General features: G+C 30.6%; 1 protein-coding gene across 1 annotated transcript in view; it reads right to left on the bottom strand.

Annotated features, from left to right (window-relative positions):
* Positions 1 to 1276: 1276 nt before the first annotated feature.
* LOC148621019 (putative sodium/potassium/calcium exchanger CG1090) overlaps positions 1277 to 14879 on the bottom strand; it is a 34173-nt gene continuing 20570 nt past the window's right edge. Inside the window, exons 4-11 of the mRNA XM_088575008.1 lie at positions 13837 to 13923; positions 12246 to 12346; positions 9908 to 10137; positions 8610 to 8675; positions 6802 to 7020; positions 6084 to 6185; positions 5534 to 5662; positions 1277 to 4033 (exon numbers count right to left, since the gene is read on the bottom strand). Coding sequence (XP_088431134.1) covers positions 3834 to 4033; positions 5534 to 5662; positions 6084 to 6185; positions 6802 to 7020; positions 8610 to 8675; positions 9908 to 10137; positions 12246 to 12346; positions 13837 to 13923 — 1134 coding nt within the window. The 3' untranslated portion in view covers positions 1277 to 3833. The remainder of the gene's footprint in view (positions 4034 to 5533; positions 5663 to 6083; positions 6186 to 6801; positions 7021 to 8609; positions 8676 to 9907; positions 10138 to 12245; positions 12347 to 13836; positions 13924 to 14879) is intronic.

Genomic DNA, 14879 nt, shown 5'->3' with positions numbered 1-14879 from the left:
ATATTTCGTTGGTTTTTCATGGTCAACTATAACAAAAAAATAACAATGAAAAATTCCACATGACAATTATTTACATTTTTATTACCCAGTAAGTAGTTGGTAATCATATTTTTACAAATTGACACAGGTCTACTTATAAATTTCATAAATTTGCTGAGAACTTTCATACTTCAATTTTTGAGAATGTAAGAATAGTCAACTGAGTATAATTCTGTTTTTCTTAATACTGGATAAAGCTGTGATTACTGTACTTGTATGACATCACTGCGAGAATGTATTCATAGCACAATGAAATAAAGTAACAATTAAGAAAAATCTTCATGCTTACTTTCATTTTTTATGACAGGCGAATGTACTTTCATAGTTAAAGTGGCAAATAATATATTATATCACGTCATAGACAGTCAAAACCAACCAATCACAACTGTAAATCATCCATCTACACTTGTGAAGAAATGTTTTATCTACTACAGATTACAATGTGGAATACAGTAAAGAAACGACAATCACATGATGAACTTCCTTAGATAGTAAGTGAACAATGACTAAGAAATTTAAACTTTCTACGTAAGATTAATATACCTAAGAAATCATAGGAAGTTCAAACCTTCTTAATAATTGTCTGGTAAACTTCTGAAGACATATATCAGGTAATGGCCATTCAATCAAGAGAGAACTAACTTTATTCCCAGAAGTTTACTATGTTACCTGCCGTAAAAAAAAGAAAAAAAATGGAAATTTTTAGAGAAATTCCATTATAGAACTGTATGGTAAACTTTAAACAAAATTAATAGAAATGAGAAGCAATACGGTTAGTGTTAAAACTTAGATAAGGACTGCATACTTTGGAATATTAAATTATGTACTTATATATAGGGAAAAACATATGTTTAGGACCATGGTTGAAATATGCAAATTTTTGCAAGTAAAACCACATAAAAATACATTTTTCTAAAATGTTATGAAAGATATATGCCTTTCGTTTAAAAAAAACATATGTTTTTTGGAAAACATGTTGACTTTATGATATTTATACACATCTTTTTCATGATTTGTTTTGCATGTTGGTCAAGAACATGTTGAAACATGATAAGATTTCACCATTTTAAATCAATACTTGAATTATATGTAACAACTACAATACTATCACTGAAAATTTTCACCATCCAATAAATTCATAGTAACAAAAGGCAATGTAAGTGAACCTTACAGTAATAGTTTGGTATCATGCCTACTTATCTGCCCTTTTCACAAGCATTTCAGAGAAACAATAAACTAGATAGGTATAATTTTTTTTTAGAAAAAAAAAACAAACAAAAAAACAGCAAGAAACAATTTTGCATTACATGTACAATAAAACAATAAAACATCAATATTTTATATAAAGAGAAGAAAGAAATTTATACATCTCCAACCCATAAAAATTTCACACTTATATTCTTATACATATAAAAATGAAAAACTTATGTACAAAGTTTGACCAGCAAACTTGACAAAAAATTTATAAAGTGTAGAAATATTGTGCATTGATGATAATCAAAGAAAAAAAATCACAATAAATGTTCAATTATTTTAAAAATTTAAAAAAGAGGGAAAAATGAAAAGTTGGGGAGGTAATCATCCATTATGGTTGGGAATGTAAAGTTCTTAAAAGTATTCAATCTCCTCTGCAGACCTATAACTGTTCTGTAATTTACCATATATCACTATGCTAGCTGTGATATACAGGATATGAAAAAAAAATCACATGGTATGATCACTACTCATTACAAATTTCCATCCCTGTTTCCTGTGTACTGTACTATTCAGTTGTTAAGATTGGACAAGTAGTTCAGATTGTCTCCCATATTTTTTTGGTTATTACAAAATAGGAGATAATACATATATAGAGCAAGGATGTGTTATTTTACAGCCACTTAATAACCTGAATGAATATAATTAAATTAAAGTGCTGTCTGCACTGGAGGTTTTTGATTCTTGTGAATATTGTAGCATGAACAATTTTCCATGATTACATGATGTAAAATAAAACTGAGTTCATAAATTTGCATTTTTTTTATTTAATATCAAGAACTGTTTTCCCTAATATGTATCAACTAAATGTCAATCTATATTTCTGATCCACCTTCACACACAAATGCACATTTTGTTCCATTTCACCTTTTTCCTAAATTTTTAAAACAGTCCAAAAGTAAATTGCATCAACATTAAAAAAGCAATAGAAACAGGTTATTTATTATGCTCAATTAAAACCAATTTCAGGTTATGAAAATAATTCTTTGATGAACATAAGATTTCTGAACACTTGACACTTTTATCAATTTGAATTTTCCTGCCAATGTTAATTGTTAAAATTGTTGCTTTTCACTTCCTGTTTATTAATGGTAAAATATTAATGAAAGGATGGAAATTTTTTATGATAAATGTGTTAAATGAAACAAGCTTAACACATTTTATACTTCTTGACACATTACTGCAAGAACTAAATTCCCTTAAGGAGTCTCTCAAATCTTCAGTTCACATGAAGACTAGATCTCAATTCCATTTGCAGAAATAATAGAATATTATTCGGCTGAATAATTGCAAGAAACAAATTTACTGGTTATAAAAGAGGTATTGAATGAATGATATAAAAGGAATTACATTTGGACTATATTTTTACATAGTGTTCTGAAATAGTAGGGAAGTTCCAGTGATACACTAGTGACATAAGGTATTTTGATCCTGAAAAATCAAAAAAGAATCAAAAATATTTTTAAAAAAGCTGCACTGTGCCATTAAAGCTTCTACATTGTGTATAAGACTACTAAAGCCGGTTTTCAGGATAGATACATACTTGGATATGGAATATATATAAGATAATTATATATGATTATTACTTCGGTTTTTCGTTATCCAAGAAACTTAATATCATATCAACAAATTAAAATATACAGATAACTCAAAGAAACTATACAGCTACCAATAAACAATAAACAATCTGACTGCTTCATTCTTGGAAAAAAATGTTTGCATTTAAATGGTCAGAAAAAGCAACAAAATTTGATGAAAACAGATCAATGGTTAGCACTACAACAAAACAAATGTACCCAGTACTTGTAAAGTGAAAAATGTCTTACAAAACCCTGAATAATCCAAAAATCTATATGAACCAGTATCTACAGATCACTTTGTATTCTAAACATTGGTAAACCAAACATCTAAACCAAACCAATTTTAAAGTACAAACAGGGTTTGGTTTTGTCTTGTTTCTGTATTAGTCAGGGTTTGGTTTTGACAGGTTTCACTGTATAAAAACAATGCAGAATAAAAAACACATACATAATCTTCCTTTTTGCACATTAAAAAAAAAAAACACAAATAGAATCTTCTTTTCAATTATTTTAAAACATGGAAAATGCTGTGAAAAAAGTATTTGTATATATTATGGGAAAAAAATAGCAAAAATATTATAAAAAAACATTATAATTGTATTGGCAAAAAAGAGCTTTCCTTACACATGTTTATCTGCATATTGATGAAAAAAAAATGCAACACATAAATACAAGATCAAATTAGTGATTGTAAATTATTCCAAGTTTCAAAACTAGGATTTAAGACTGATTTCATTCATCCTTTAACACACAACCTGAAAATGCTGCAATAAGCAGAAAACATGTCAAAAAAGTAAAATATACAAGATGAGAGACATACAGACTCAGTCTATTAAACTCTGTCATGACTTTTTTTTTAAAAACAAAAACATCATCATGGTCAACTTTAACAATATAATTCAACAATTGATAGAAATTACTATAAAAATATGAGATTTTAGCCTCAAGTATCAGCACTATTTAATAATTAGTTTTGCATTCCGTTGGGTGTACATAGCCAAAAACATTAAGTTCATACAAAGCCGTCAGTACAGTAAATAATACATAAACTATTAACAGTATCACACCATATTTTTTGGTTAATTTCCATCCATTCAGATGTGTAGCCAGCAGTAAAAATAGCACTGTAAATAGCAGAGTTAAGGTGGAATACAGCAAACCTGAAACAAAAGTACATTGGAGATAAGTAGAAAATATACTATTTATTGCTTTTTTTATAGGTAAGGTTCTCTTTCAAAATACAGTGAAACTTCTCCAAAGTGGACCCTCAGAAAACCGGTCTTCCCTTCAAACCAGCCGTTTTTTTCTTGTCCCAGTGAAGGCCAGTTTGGAGAAGTTTCACTGTACAATTTTTCCCCTATTTACTCAGATATGTAACCAATTACAAGAATATTTTTCTTTCAGTTATTTTTGTCAATAAAAAGATAAAAAAAAAAAATATTTGCAAGCAAACATAATGAATACTGTGATTTAACTTTCACATTAATTGTGTTTTATCACACACTTAAGCAACCATAAAACAAGTATGAAACTTATAAGAATGAAATGGCAGAATATGTATATGAAATTGTAAATGATTTTCAAACCTGTTTATGCTACATGTACTTCATGACATTCTGTATTTTTGGAAACATTTTATGAAAATGAACCATAAAATCTTGTGTTTTTTTTTCATTGTAAACATTATTACTATGGAGATATTCACAATCTGTAGAGTGTAATTTTCAGTCAAAATACACAGAAATTATAAAGACCCCATAAAGGTGAAGACTTCTGGATTTTCCAACAATATTTTCTACAAACCACAATAAATGTAGTTGTTGTAGGCTGTTAATCACTATTAATTGCACAGTGACAATAAAATTTTCACTAAACTGATATATAACAATTCCAATTCGGAAATTGTATAAATGTTTTTATTATTGTCACTTTTTATTGTGCAAATGTGACAGGCCTTTAATTGGAATTATTAAACTTGCATTATGAAATATTCTTCATAACTGAAGTGGTAATTTTTTTCTTGAAATTAAACCATTAGCTCTAATATTGCAATAATGAATCCAAAAAGTTATTCTAACAGAATCATTTTCTTGATTGCTAAAAAAATTATTCTGAATTAACTTTTTTTCCTCTTTTTTCTCTATATACTTTTCAGGGGTATACTTTTCATATACACAATCTTAATCTGAATTCTTGTGTGATGGTTAGTTCATTTAGCTGCACTGTTGTAGTACTCTCAAAAGACAGTTTTGAAAAAAGCCAAACTAAACTCTTTCCTCTTTCATCTACCCTGGAATTTTTATAAGCAACTCAGCAGGTGTTTCAAGAAAAACAGAGGATACTTACCCTACTGGAGCACCCGGTCCATGCTCCAAGTTTTAAGTGAAGTCTATAGTTGCTCATTTACCTTTGTTAATTTGTATGTATTATTTTGGTTATTTTATGTTCTATGTGAGTCTATTTTCCATGTCTGGTCTGAGTCCCTAGATTACATTCTTTTGATTTCCACTAGAATCTTGGTTCCCTTGATTACTCTTTACCAAATCCTAGTCATCGATACATCTTATTGTATTAGCTATGTTGTATTCAGCATTCCATAATAAATAAATATGTTTGAACTAAGAATCATTTTTAGCTGTAAAGTCAACAGACAACTATACCTTCACTATAAACTTTAACTGGCTGACCATCATTAATAGCTGACTTGAGGACCCATGGTACACCCATGCATATTAAAATATCAAAAACATTACTGCCTACTGCATTAGATACTGCCATATCACCATACCCTGTAACAGAAAAAATATATATTTAATTTCTAATTGATTCAAGTCTAAATTAAGATTCATTCAAACAAGAAATCCCTGAGCCAACACTCACTAGTTATACCCCCACTTTCAATCATGATATAAGGAAAATAAACAAAGTCCTCAGTCTAAATTAAGATTAATTCAAAATATCATTTAGCATGGGATAACTTGAATGGCAGACAAAAAGATCTTAATGATATCACAGTACCAAATTAATTTATACAAAGTAACTATGTTGCCTAAAGAGTACATGGAAAAACTTTTATTGTGTTTCTAAAGATAATTTCCCTTCTGAGTCTATTTCACCAGGTAAGAACAAATAAGAGAGAACATATAAAGTAAACAAGATAATACAGCATATATCCCTCAAAATGTCACCATAAATCTGGATATTGCCTACCTTCTCTTACTACGATTAAGCTAGATATAACATCAGGTAAACTGACTCCAAATGCAACAATGGTCAGTGCCATTATAGTATCTGGTATATTTATTGTATAACCTGAAGTAAAAAAGAGAAAAATACAATATAATTTTTTAACCTATACATACACTCTTATTTCCACTTTATTTTTAAGGGATTCTTTGTCCATAACATTTCTAAGTGATATTTATATCTATTTGTAAATACATTTTGTATTAAAATCATTTTTGTGTATGTCAGTCCACCATGATAGGTAATAAACAGGTTTTAGTTTAGTTCTTGTTATTTTTGTTGAAAAAGAAATCACAATTTAAAATGGGGACACTGACTGATTGATTGTGGGTTTTCTCCTATATCAGATATTTCATGCATATCAGGATGACAAAGTTTTATCAATCAAAAACAACCTGCATTATACTATCCCTACAGGCTGTGCAAGCGACCAGAAGCAACAGCCCACAGGTAGGAATATTCTCCCACTTAAAACACATAATGCTCTGACTGTGAGCCATACAGCCCTCACTTTTGTATCCTAGATGTCTCAGGCTTGAGGGAGTAGCAGTGAATACCAATTCTACCAAGTCTTTAATATAATTCTGCAAGGAAACAGACCCACAAACTCCCACTCTTGTGAACATGCTTAATACTGCAAGGACACCAAGAAGGTAATACAGAGGATGTAAGCCTGACTTACCTATAATAGTAATCATCCAGACCATGAGGTAAGATAAAGCTGTTAGCCATCCTAATGATACTATGAATGTTATCATAAAATATTTCCTTAACCGCTCCTTCCGACAATCAGGCATTGTCATAAAAAACAATATTTTTAATGGTAATGAGAATGACCATACAATTTTCTTGTACCAAACATGTGGCCATGCAAATACTGATTCTGGTTCCTCTACACTACCTGAAATATAGAAATTCTGATATGACATGCTTGTCTTTAGACAATAGCCGTGTTAAAAATGGTGAAAAACATATGATTAATGCATAAACGTATGATGGCGATATTTTTGCCATCAACGATAAGTTCATCCAAATTTAACCAACATCATGACACAATTTTGCATCATAATGGTCAACATTAAGTGCAACACATAGGCTACACCTTTTCAAAACATGAAAAAAATAGTCCTATTAGAATCGAAACTATTCATGGAAACTTTATTTTATAATTGTTTTTCCATAGGCAGGCCATTTATGTCATTATTATACCTTCCACTATCACTTAGGATTTAGATGCAGTAATACTATTTTTGACATATTAGAACAGAAATAATTCATGTTAGGTATGGTGTGATCATTTAAAACAATTTGACTTTCATGTCTCATTTAAAACTCTATTTAGTCTCAGCATAAAATAATCAAATATAAAGACCCAGCCCATGTGTAAATGAATACAACACCATAGCCTCCATGAATTATTTTACTGAAACTAGCTATAGGTGGTAATAAAAATTAAATTCACAAATCCAGATGGTTTTGTTGTCCACTTTATTGCCAGTGTTAGAAACTTAATTTTTGGCCAACATAGACCCATCATAATTTTATGTAGACCGCACTGTACATTTCAAAGGAAATTAAGCCAATTTCATCATAGACCTGCTTGATTTTACATAGACTCAGTCCGTAGGTCTACTGCTAATTTCTTTCACTGTATTGCTTTAGTAAAACAGTAGGCACAGTTAAATCCTAGGTCATATCAATAATTAGAAATAATGAAAAGTTCAAGAACAGGAATATAAAACTGTGTAACTGGAAATTTTGTGACATTGTAATTTTCATGTTTTCTCATAGTAAAGACTAGAAAAATTGAAATAATGTGCGAATAATATCAATTTATCTCTACCTTTAGCAGCCTGACATTAATTATAAGTTTCTTAAGGAATGCTAAAGACTGCAAAATTAGATTCAGTGAAAATAAAAAAAACACATTTAGAACATTATACTGCACAAAAAAATCATTCTTTAAAAATTACCAGTCATACAGTAATGCAATACTGTGAAAGTACTATTGTTTGTGGGGTACCAATTTTTCGTGGTTTTCATGGGTAGGTCAAACCACAAAATTTGGTTCCCAACAAATAGTAGATTTCCATAGATGTATATAATGGAAACTTCAAAACCACAAATTCAAGAATCCACGAAGTTGTGTTTTCTACCTGATCCACGAAAACTGGTATCCACAAATAAAAGTACTTTCACAGTATGCAATTCACTTTTATATGTTTTAAGGTGTGGACAAATGAAAGTTGCTTGTAATTTTTTTTCCTCCAGTGTATAGGACTATGCAGAGACTTTGATCCAATATCATACCTATAAAGTACATTATACCATTATCTTATACAAACTAACTGCAAATATTTTAAGTGCATCTTCTAATCACAAGTAGTTAACATGGACTGGCTTTATTAGTGTTATAACATTAAAAGTACAATCCTAAAAGTAAATTATATCTACTCATAAGAGGTTCATCCCTAAGTAAATTATACCTACTCATAAGAGGTTCATCCCTAAGTAAATTATTTCCTTCTTCTGTATCTATCTCTGATTCTGGAGAATCTAAAAAGAGCAGTAACACATAAAATTTTACTCTGCAACCTGCAACATTTTCATACCTATGGCATGACAATATTAACAGCACTGTGATAACAATACAAAAAACGTACACTGAAATTGGTGTCAATGACAATTTCTATTTTCTGTACTGGTGAATGTTCTTTTATTATTATACTATATAAATATAAACAAGAACTATCCTAAAAAAAGATACCCGACGGCCAACACAGTAAAATTTTGTTCTTTTTACTTAAAAGTTTCTACATTTCATTCAAGAAAATAACACATGGCATGCAATTTCAATTTTCAATACAGTTTTTTCACATGCCACTAAGTTATCACTACTTGGCCAATTGGGAAACAGAATTGCGATCAGGTGACTTGCGTTTCAATAGAAGAGCGTCCTTAAGGTCAATGGGTAAAAAGTGTAACTATACCGACTGCATTGGAAAAACCTTGCAAAGAATGCACTATATCTTTTTGGCAATAAAACGCACAGAACAAGCATTCACACACAAGTTGAAATATTTTCTTTTGAAGGAACAAGGTCAGAATTAAAGATTAATATAAGCAATAAATAAAACTCCCTAAGACTATGTCATTTATAAAATTAATTTGTTTCTGCAGTATGATGAAATGCATTGTAAGTTAACCATAAATATAAACATTTACGGTCATAACAAACCAGAAATAAATGTTTTACTTAAAAAACGTTATTTTGTAATTCTACCAATTTGTACAAAGGCAGAATAAAAATTAATTATTCTATTTTAAATGGTCAATTTTATGTAAATCATACATTATGTAGATGTAAAAAAGTATGACTCATCTATAATAAGCCACATACCAAATTTGAAATCAATTCATTCATTGCAAGGGTTATAGAATGACAGATGGATGGATTGACAAGTGGATGGTCAAGGAATGAGTTCAGTATACCACCAGCTCGTTCAGTGGGGGGTATAAAAAAGTAACATTTTTCTACATTCAAATTTTCATTGAGAACATAACATTATAGGTACTGTAAAAGTACTCTTGTTAATGGGATACCAATTTTTCGTGGTTTTTGTGGGAAGGTTAAGCCACCAAATTGGGTTACCAATGAAAAGAAGATTTGCTTTGAAGTGTATACTAAAAACCTCATAACCATGAATTCGAGAATACAAGAACTTGCATTTCATCTCTTATCCAAGAAAATTGGTATCCACGAATTAATGTTCTTTCGCAGTAGTTACCTGATTCAACATCATATCTTTTGTGCTTGGTAAGGCTGCCATTAGATGTAACAGATTCTGATAATTTATCGTAGTGCACTATCGTAGAATTGTGTTTGATTCCCTGTTTATGATGTAATGGATTACACATACATTTACATCTCTCCACAAACCATACTTCTAATCGTGTGTTGAAAAACATCATAATAATGTACACAATGTAAAATATCACAAGTCCTAAAGATTCATACCTGAAATGGAAAAAATAAATATACAATCGATACTTGATAAATGGATTTATCTGAGGTACAAGTCATCTGAGGTCAAGAATAACCCAGTCATTGTCGTGTGGTTGTTTCTGCTTTTAATTACTTCTCCATGTAAGAATTGGGCAAAATGTGTATAAGGTGGGGCAAATAAAGGTAAAAAACCCAGAGATATTGCTTTATTCTGTACAATTTCCCTATATAAGCAGTCAAAATATCTATCTATACCACACATTTTCCCTATATAAGCAGTCAAAAAATATCTAATTCACAGATACTTTTGGAAAAAAGACCAATTTGAAAAAAAAATGATAAGCCACTTATTGCCTGATCCTTACACAGAATGGTACTTAAAGGATTCTTGCTTGTTCCAGGGATCTCCATGGATCAAAATGAACATGTGGCTCACTCTCTGGTTGGACAAATTTTTATTGTGGCGCATGTCCTTTCACACAGAAAATAACTTGCCAAAAAAGTATAAGGTTGAATGTGACATATTTAGTAGCACAAGCTACAACATAGAAAACCAACAATGGTATTTTTTCTGTCTGTATTGTCTGTTTCAATTATAACAAGGTAAAGTTTTCCCTTCCCTAGACTTGACCATAGGTCCAAAGCTCTAGAGAAATTAAAACCACTGGTAGGTGTGGTCATTTTGTTGATACCATTAAACCATGTGCATTTAACAAGTTCTTTATAATTTAACCACAAAAAATTAGACAGTAAAACATCGTTTTTGTCCGAACTGTATCTTTAAACAATTCTTTAGAACTTTGGAGAGTCGATCCATTGCATTTTCACAAAAGTTAGGCAAATTGAGCTGCTTTTCTGTGTCAGATAATTGCCCAGATCGTTAAGACATTGTTGTATAAATTAAGATCGTCTTCCTCCCTCTCCGTTCACATCGATCTTTATCAAAATTGAATTAAAGTCTTGATACTTTCTATATTTTATTAAATGAAAAGTTTTCACATTTTGTTCATTTAAAAAAAAAACAGTAGATATCATCCAGCTTCATTTAATGTTATTGATTTTGTCAACGATGATAATCGTAAATTTGACAGATCCGAGATGTGTTTACATGCACATTTCACTCCCTGACACATTAAACCCGCGTAAATTACCAATCAAAACACTGAAATTACCATTAGAATAAACACATGCTGCAATCATATAGACTTATGACAGGTATAGGTGATTAATAAACAAGAGTAATTGGGAAGTACAGTGCAGATTTGCAATGCATGATGCAAATTTGAATACATGGTGCACACCAAATGAACATGTGGCCCTTGTTTTGAATTCATGGCGCAAGGAAAGTAAAACATTTTGCAGCGCCGTGCAAAAAGAGGCTGTGGAGAACCCTGTTGTACATATACTAGAATTTATCAGATATCAATGTTAGTGTGAAATCTGAAGTTTGATTACTTGAACTTGTTTCTTTTCACTATCCAAGCTATCTGAGTTAATAAACAAAGGTATCAATGAGCCAAGCTTAACATCGTAAAAACAAACTTGGATCATGGTTTCTAATAAAGCAATCAGCTTTCCCACAAATAATTAGTTGACTTTGAGACATCAGAGTTAATTAACCTCTAAGACATATCAAGGGCACTGAATGAAAACCGCAAGTTATCTGAGATTTTGATTCATCAAAAAGCTTCAGTCATCAGAGTTAAATTGTTATTTTGCTGGAACTGTCACATTAGTTCAAATAATCCCAGTTTTCGACTCTGAGTTTGACACCTAAAAACTATTCTTTATCCAAATCCTATCATAAATATTTAGTAGTAGCACATATTTCATATACATACTTTATTTTGTTCCTAATAATGAGCAATGTAGCCTACAGAAGCTTACCAAAATGTTTTTTGCATTATTAAGTAAAAAAATCTATTTTGTAAATACAATTTTCCCCCCACACAATGAGCTATCACCTACAAAAATTAAATGATATTTTCAATGTTAAAATTAAAGTTTAAAAATAGTCTGACTTCACCAGATGTAGAACTATTGGTTTATACCAGAAAATATCCAATAAAAAAAGTAGTAATAAAAACTGCATAAGAATGCAAATTTACATGTAAACTCACCAATAAACATTCTCATCGTAAATAACGTAAGCTAATGCTATCACACTCAACAGATAAAAGGCACAATCTCTAAATAAAGGCCACCAATTCAGATGTACAACCTAAAAAGATACAAATTGCATCAAGAAATGAGTGTGAATCAACCATTAATGGTAATTAACCAACAATCATTACCTCTGACATACAATAACAAAAAGCATTGGAGTTGTAGACAATCAGTGCAAATGTCAGAACACAATGAAAAATTATTTATCATTTGGTTAGTTTTTTTTTGTTGCTTTAATATGACACCTTTCAATCCCTTAGAAGTTAAAGTAGTAGTCTTTGTAAGAATCATGCAAATTCTGTAAAATGTGATACACCCCAAAAAAAGGCAACATATATTTTTATTTTTGTGATTAATTGTTATTATAATTTAGTGTCATTTACAGAGTTACATATATCTCCCTTAATTTTGAATTCTACAGTACATGAAATATATCATGTATCTCCGAAGAACACAGGTTATTTGAAAAGCCACATGTTAATTTATGTTTACTATGGCATTTTAAACAAAAATAACAAAAATAAAAATATGTAGGCTTCCCAATCATCAATCACACTTTGCATGATTCTTATCTGGAGAGCTACTTACAAGCATTTCTTATCATCTTTGTCAAGTCAACAAATCAGAAAATTGTATACTAGACTCTGACTCTAGGGAGCCAGAACTGCTCACCTTGAAACATTTAAAAAAAATTTTAGTTCAAAGGCAATAATTTTTGAATGGGAACAAATATTAGGCAGCCATTGGAAACATAGGCATTTAGAACCCCACTCCCTAAAAAAGAATCCCAAAAGAACCCTAGAAAAACTCTGACTTATTTGCTCCCCAAGGACAAGGAGTTGTCTTTATACGTAAATCTACTATAACACAATTTTGGTAAGTCTTGTCTCTTGTTATGGGATCATTTCAATAGCTGAAAGTTTAATTTGAAAGCTTAATCCTTTCTATTGGAGGTACTATATAGACAAGACATACTATTCAGTGTAAAAAAAAACCTCAACCTCAACTTGTCTGACTTATTTGACATTCTGTTGTAATTCTTTTTCTAAGAATGTACCAATAAGTGTGATTCCTGACATGATTTTAAGACAGAAGTCAAAAAGGGCAAAAGTCATCAATTTTAGCCTTTCATAATGTTGTTTATCAACTTCAAAGCAATGGAGTCTTTTGTAAAGCCTTTCAATTTGGGTGTAACTTATTTTCCTGTGTCTGTTTTAGGTCGAAAGTGGTACATATACCCAAATATCTAAAACAGCCTTGGAAAGTAACAAGAATGGATATGGTGAATAAATGTATGTCAAAGAGACAACAACCCCACTGGGATGAAAAATATCAGATCAAGGCCAAGCATCTTTTATGCTTGATCAGCAAATCTATATATAGAAACCCAAAGGATACTTTTAACCACAGTTACATTCAAAGAAGATTTTTCAGAAATATTAACAGCAACCTCAATGAGGACAGGCATTAAATGACAGCAATAGCTCACTTAAATCTATAGCCCAAGAAAGCTAAAAACTGAAGACATATATTAATATAGCTTACCATGCCAGCAAAAATTGCACAAATACTGATAACAAACATCACATTGTAAACTGCTGAACCAACTACAGTCCCTAGGCCAATATCATCCTGAAAAATAAAACATCATATTGTAAACTGCTGAACCATTCACAGTCCCTAGGCCAATATCATTCCGAAAAATAAAAGGTCACATTGTAAACTGCTGAACCAGTCACAGTCCCTAGGGCAATACCATCATAAAAAATAAAATATCATATTGTAAACTGCTGAACCAATCACAGTCCCTAGGGCAATACCATACTGAAAAATAAAATGTCACATTGTAAACTGTTGAACCAATCACAGTCCCTAGGGCAATACCATCCTAAAAAATAAAATGTCACATTGTAAACTGCTGAACCAATCACATCCTGAAAAATAAAACATCACATTGTAAACTGCTGAACCAATCACAGTCCCTAGGGCAATATCATTTTGAAAAATATAATATCACATAATAAATTGATGAACCAACCACATTTCCTAGTCCAATACCATCCAGAAAATATTAAATAAAAAAATTATTGTCAAACCAAGTCATTCATCAATATTTTTAAAAGTTACTAACATGAGAAACAGGATATCTGACAAGTTAGCAAAGTACATGCAGAATCTGTTTCTTCAATACAACTTTAACTTCTATAACATACTTCAACCTTGTCTAGTTCTGTTAGATTTGAGTCATAAGTAAACACTTAGTCTTAATTTTGTGGATTTTTTTTTAACACTAAGCTTTAACCAATCTTGAAAAAAAATCTGAACCAGAATACCTAGATGTATTAAGGTTTCAACAGTACTTGTTATTACTAATAATTATCAAACATTTGGTGTCGTGAATCCCTCTTTATTAGATTCAGTCTCTTCAGCTTACTGTTATTGACAAATACTGTAAACATATTAATTTTCACTGTGTGCAAATATTTGCCATTTTCATGGTGGACAGAAAACCGTGAAAAAAATGTACCTGTGAAAGTGGTTCTTTCACTCTATATAATCCTAATCAGTTTTTGAAAATTGACAACTCA

Source organism: Perna viridis, chromosome 3 (assembly GCF_037379345.1).
Source record: "Perna viridis isolate PV_CMFRI_1.1 ecotype Kerala chromosome 3, ASM3737934v1, whole genome shotgun sequence".
Lineage (NCBI taxonomy): Eukaryota > Metazoa > Mollusca > Bivalvia > Mytilida > Mytilidae > Perna > Perna viridis.
Note: the sequence above shows the minus strand (reverse complement) of the source record. Positions and strands in the feature narration are given on the sequence as shown.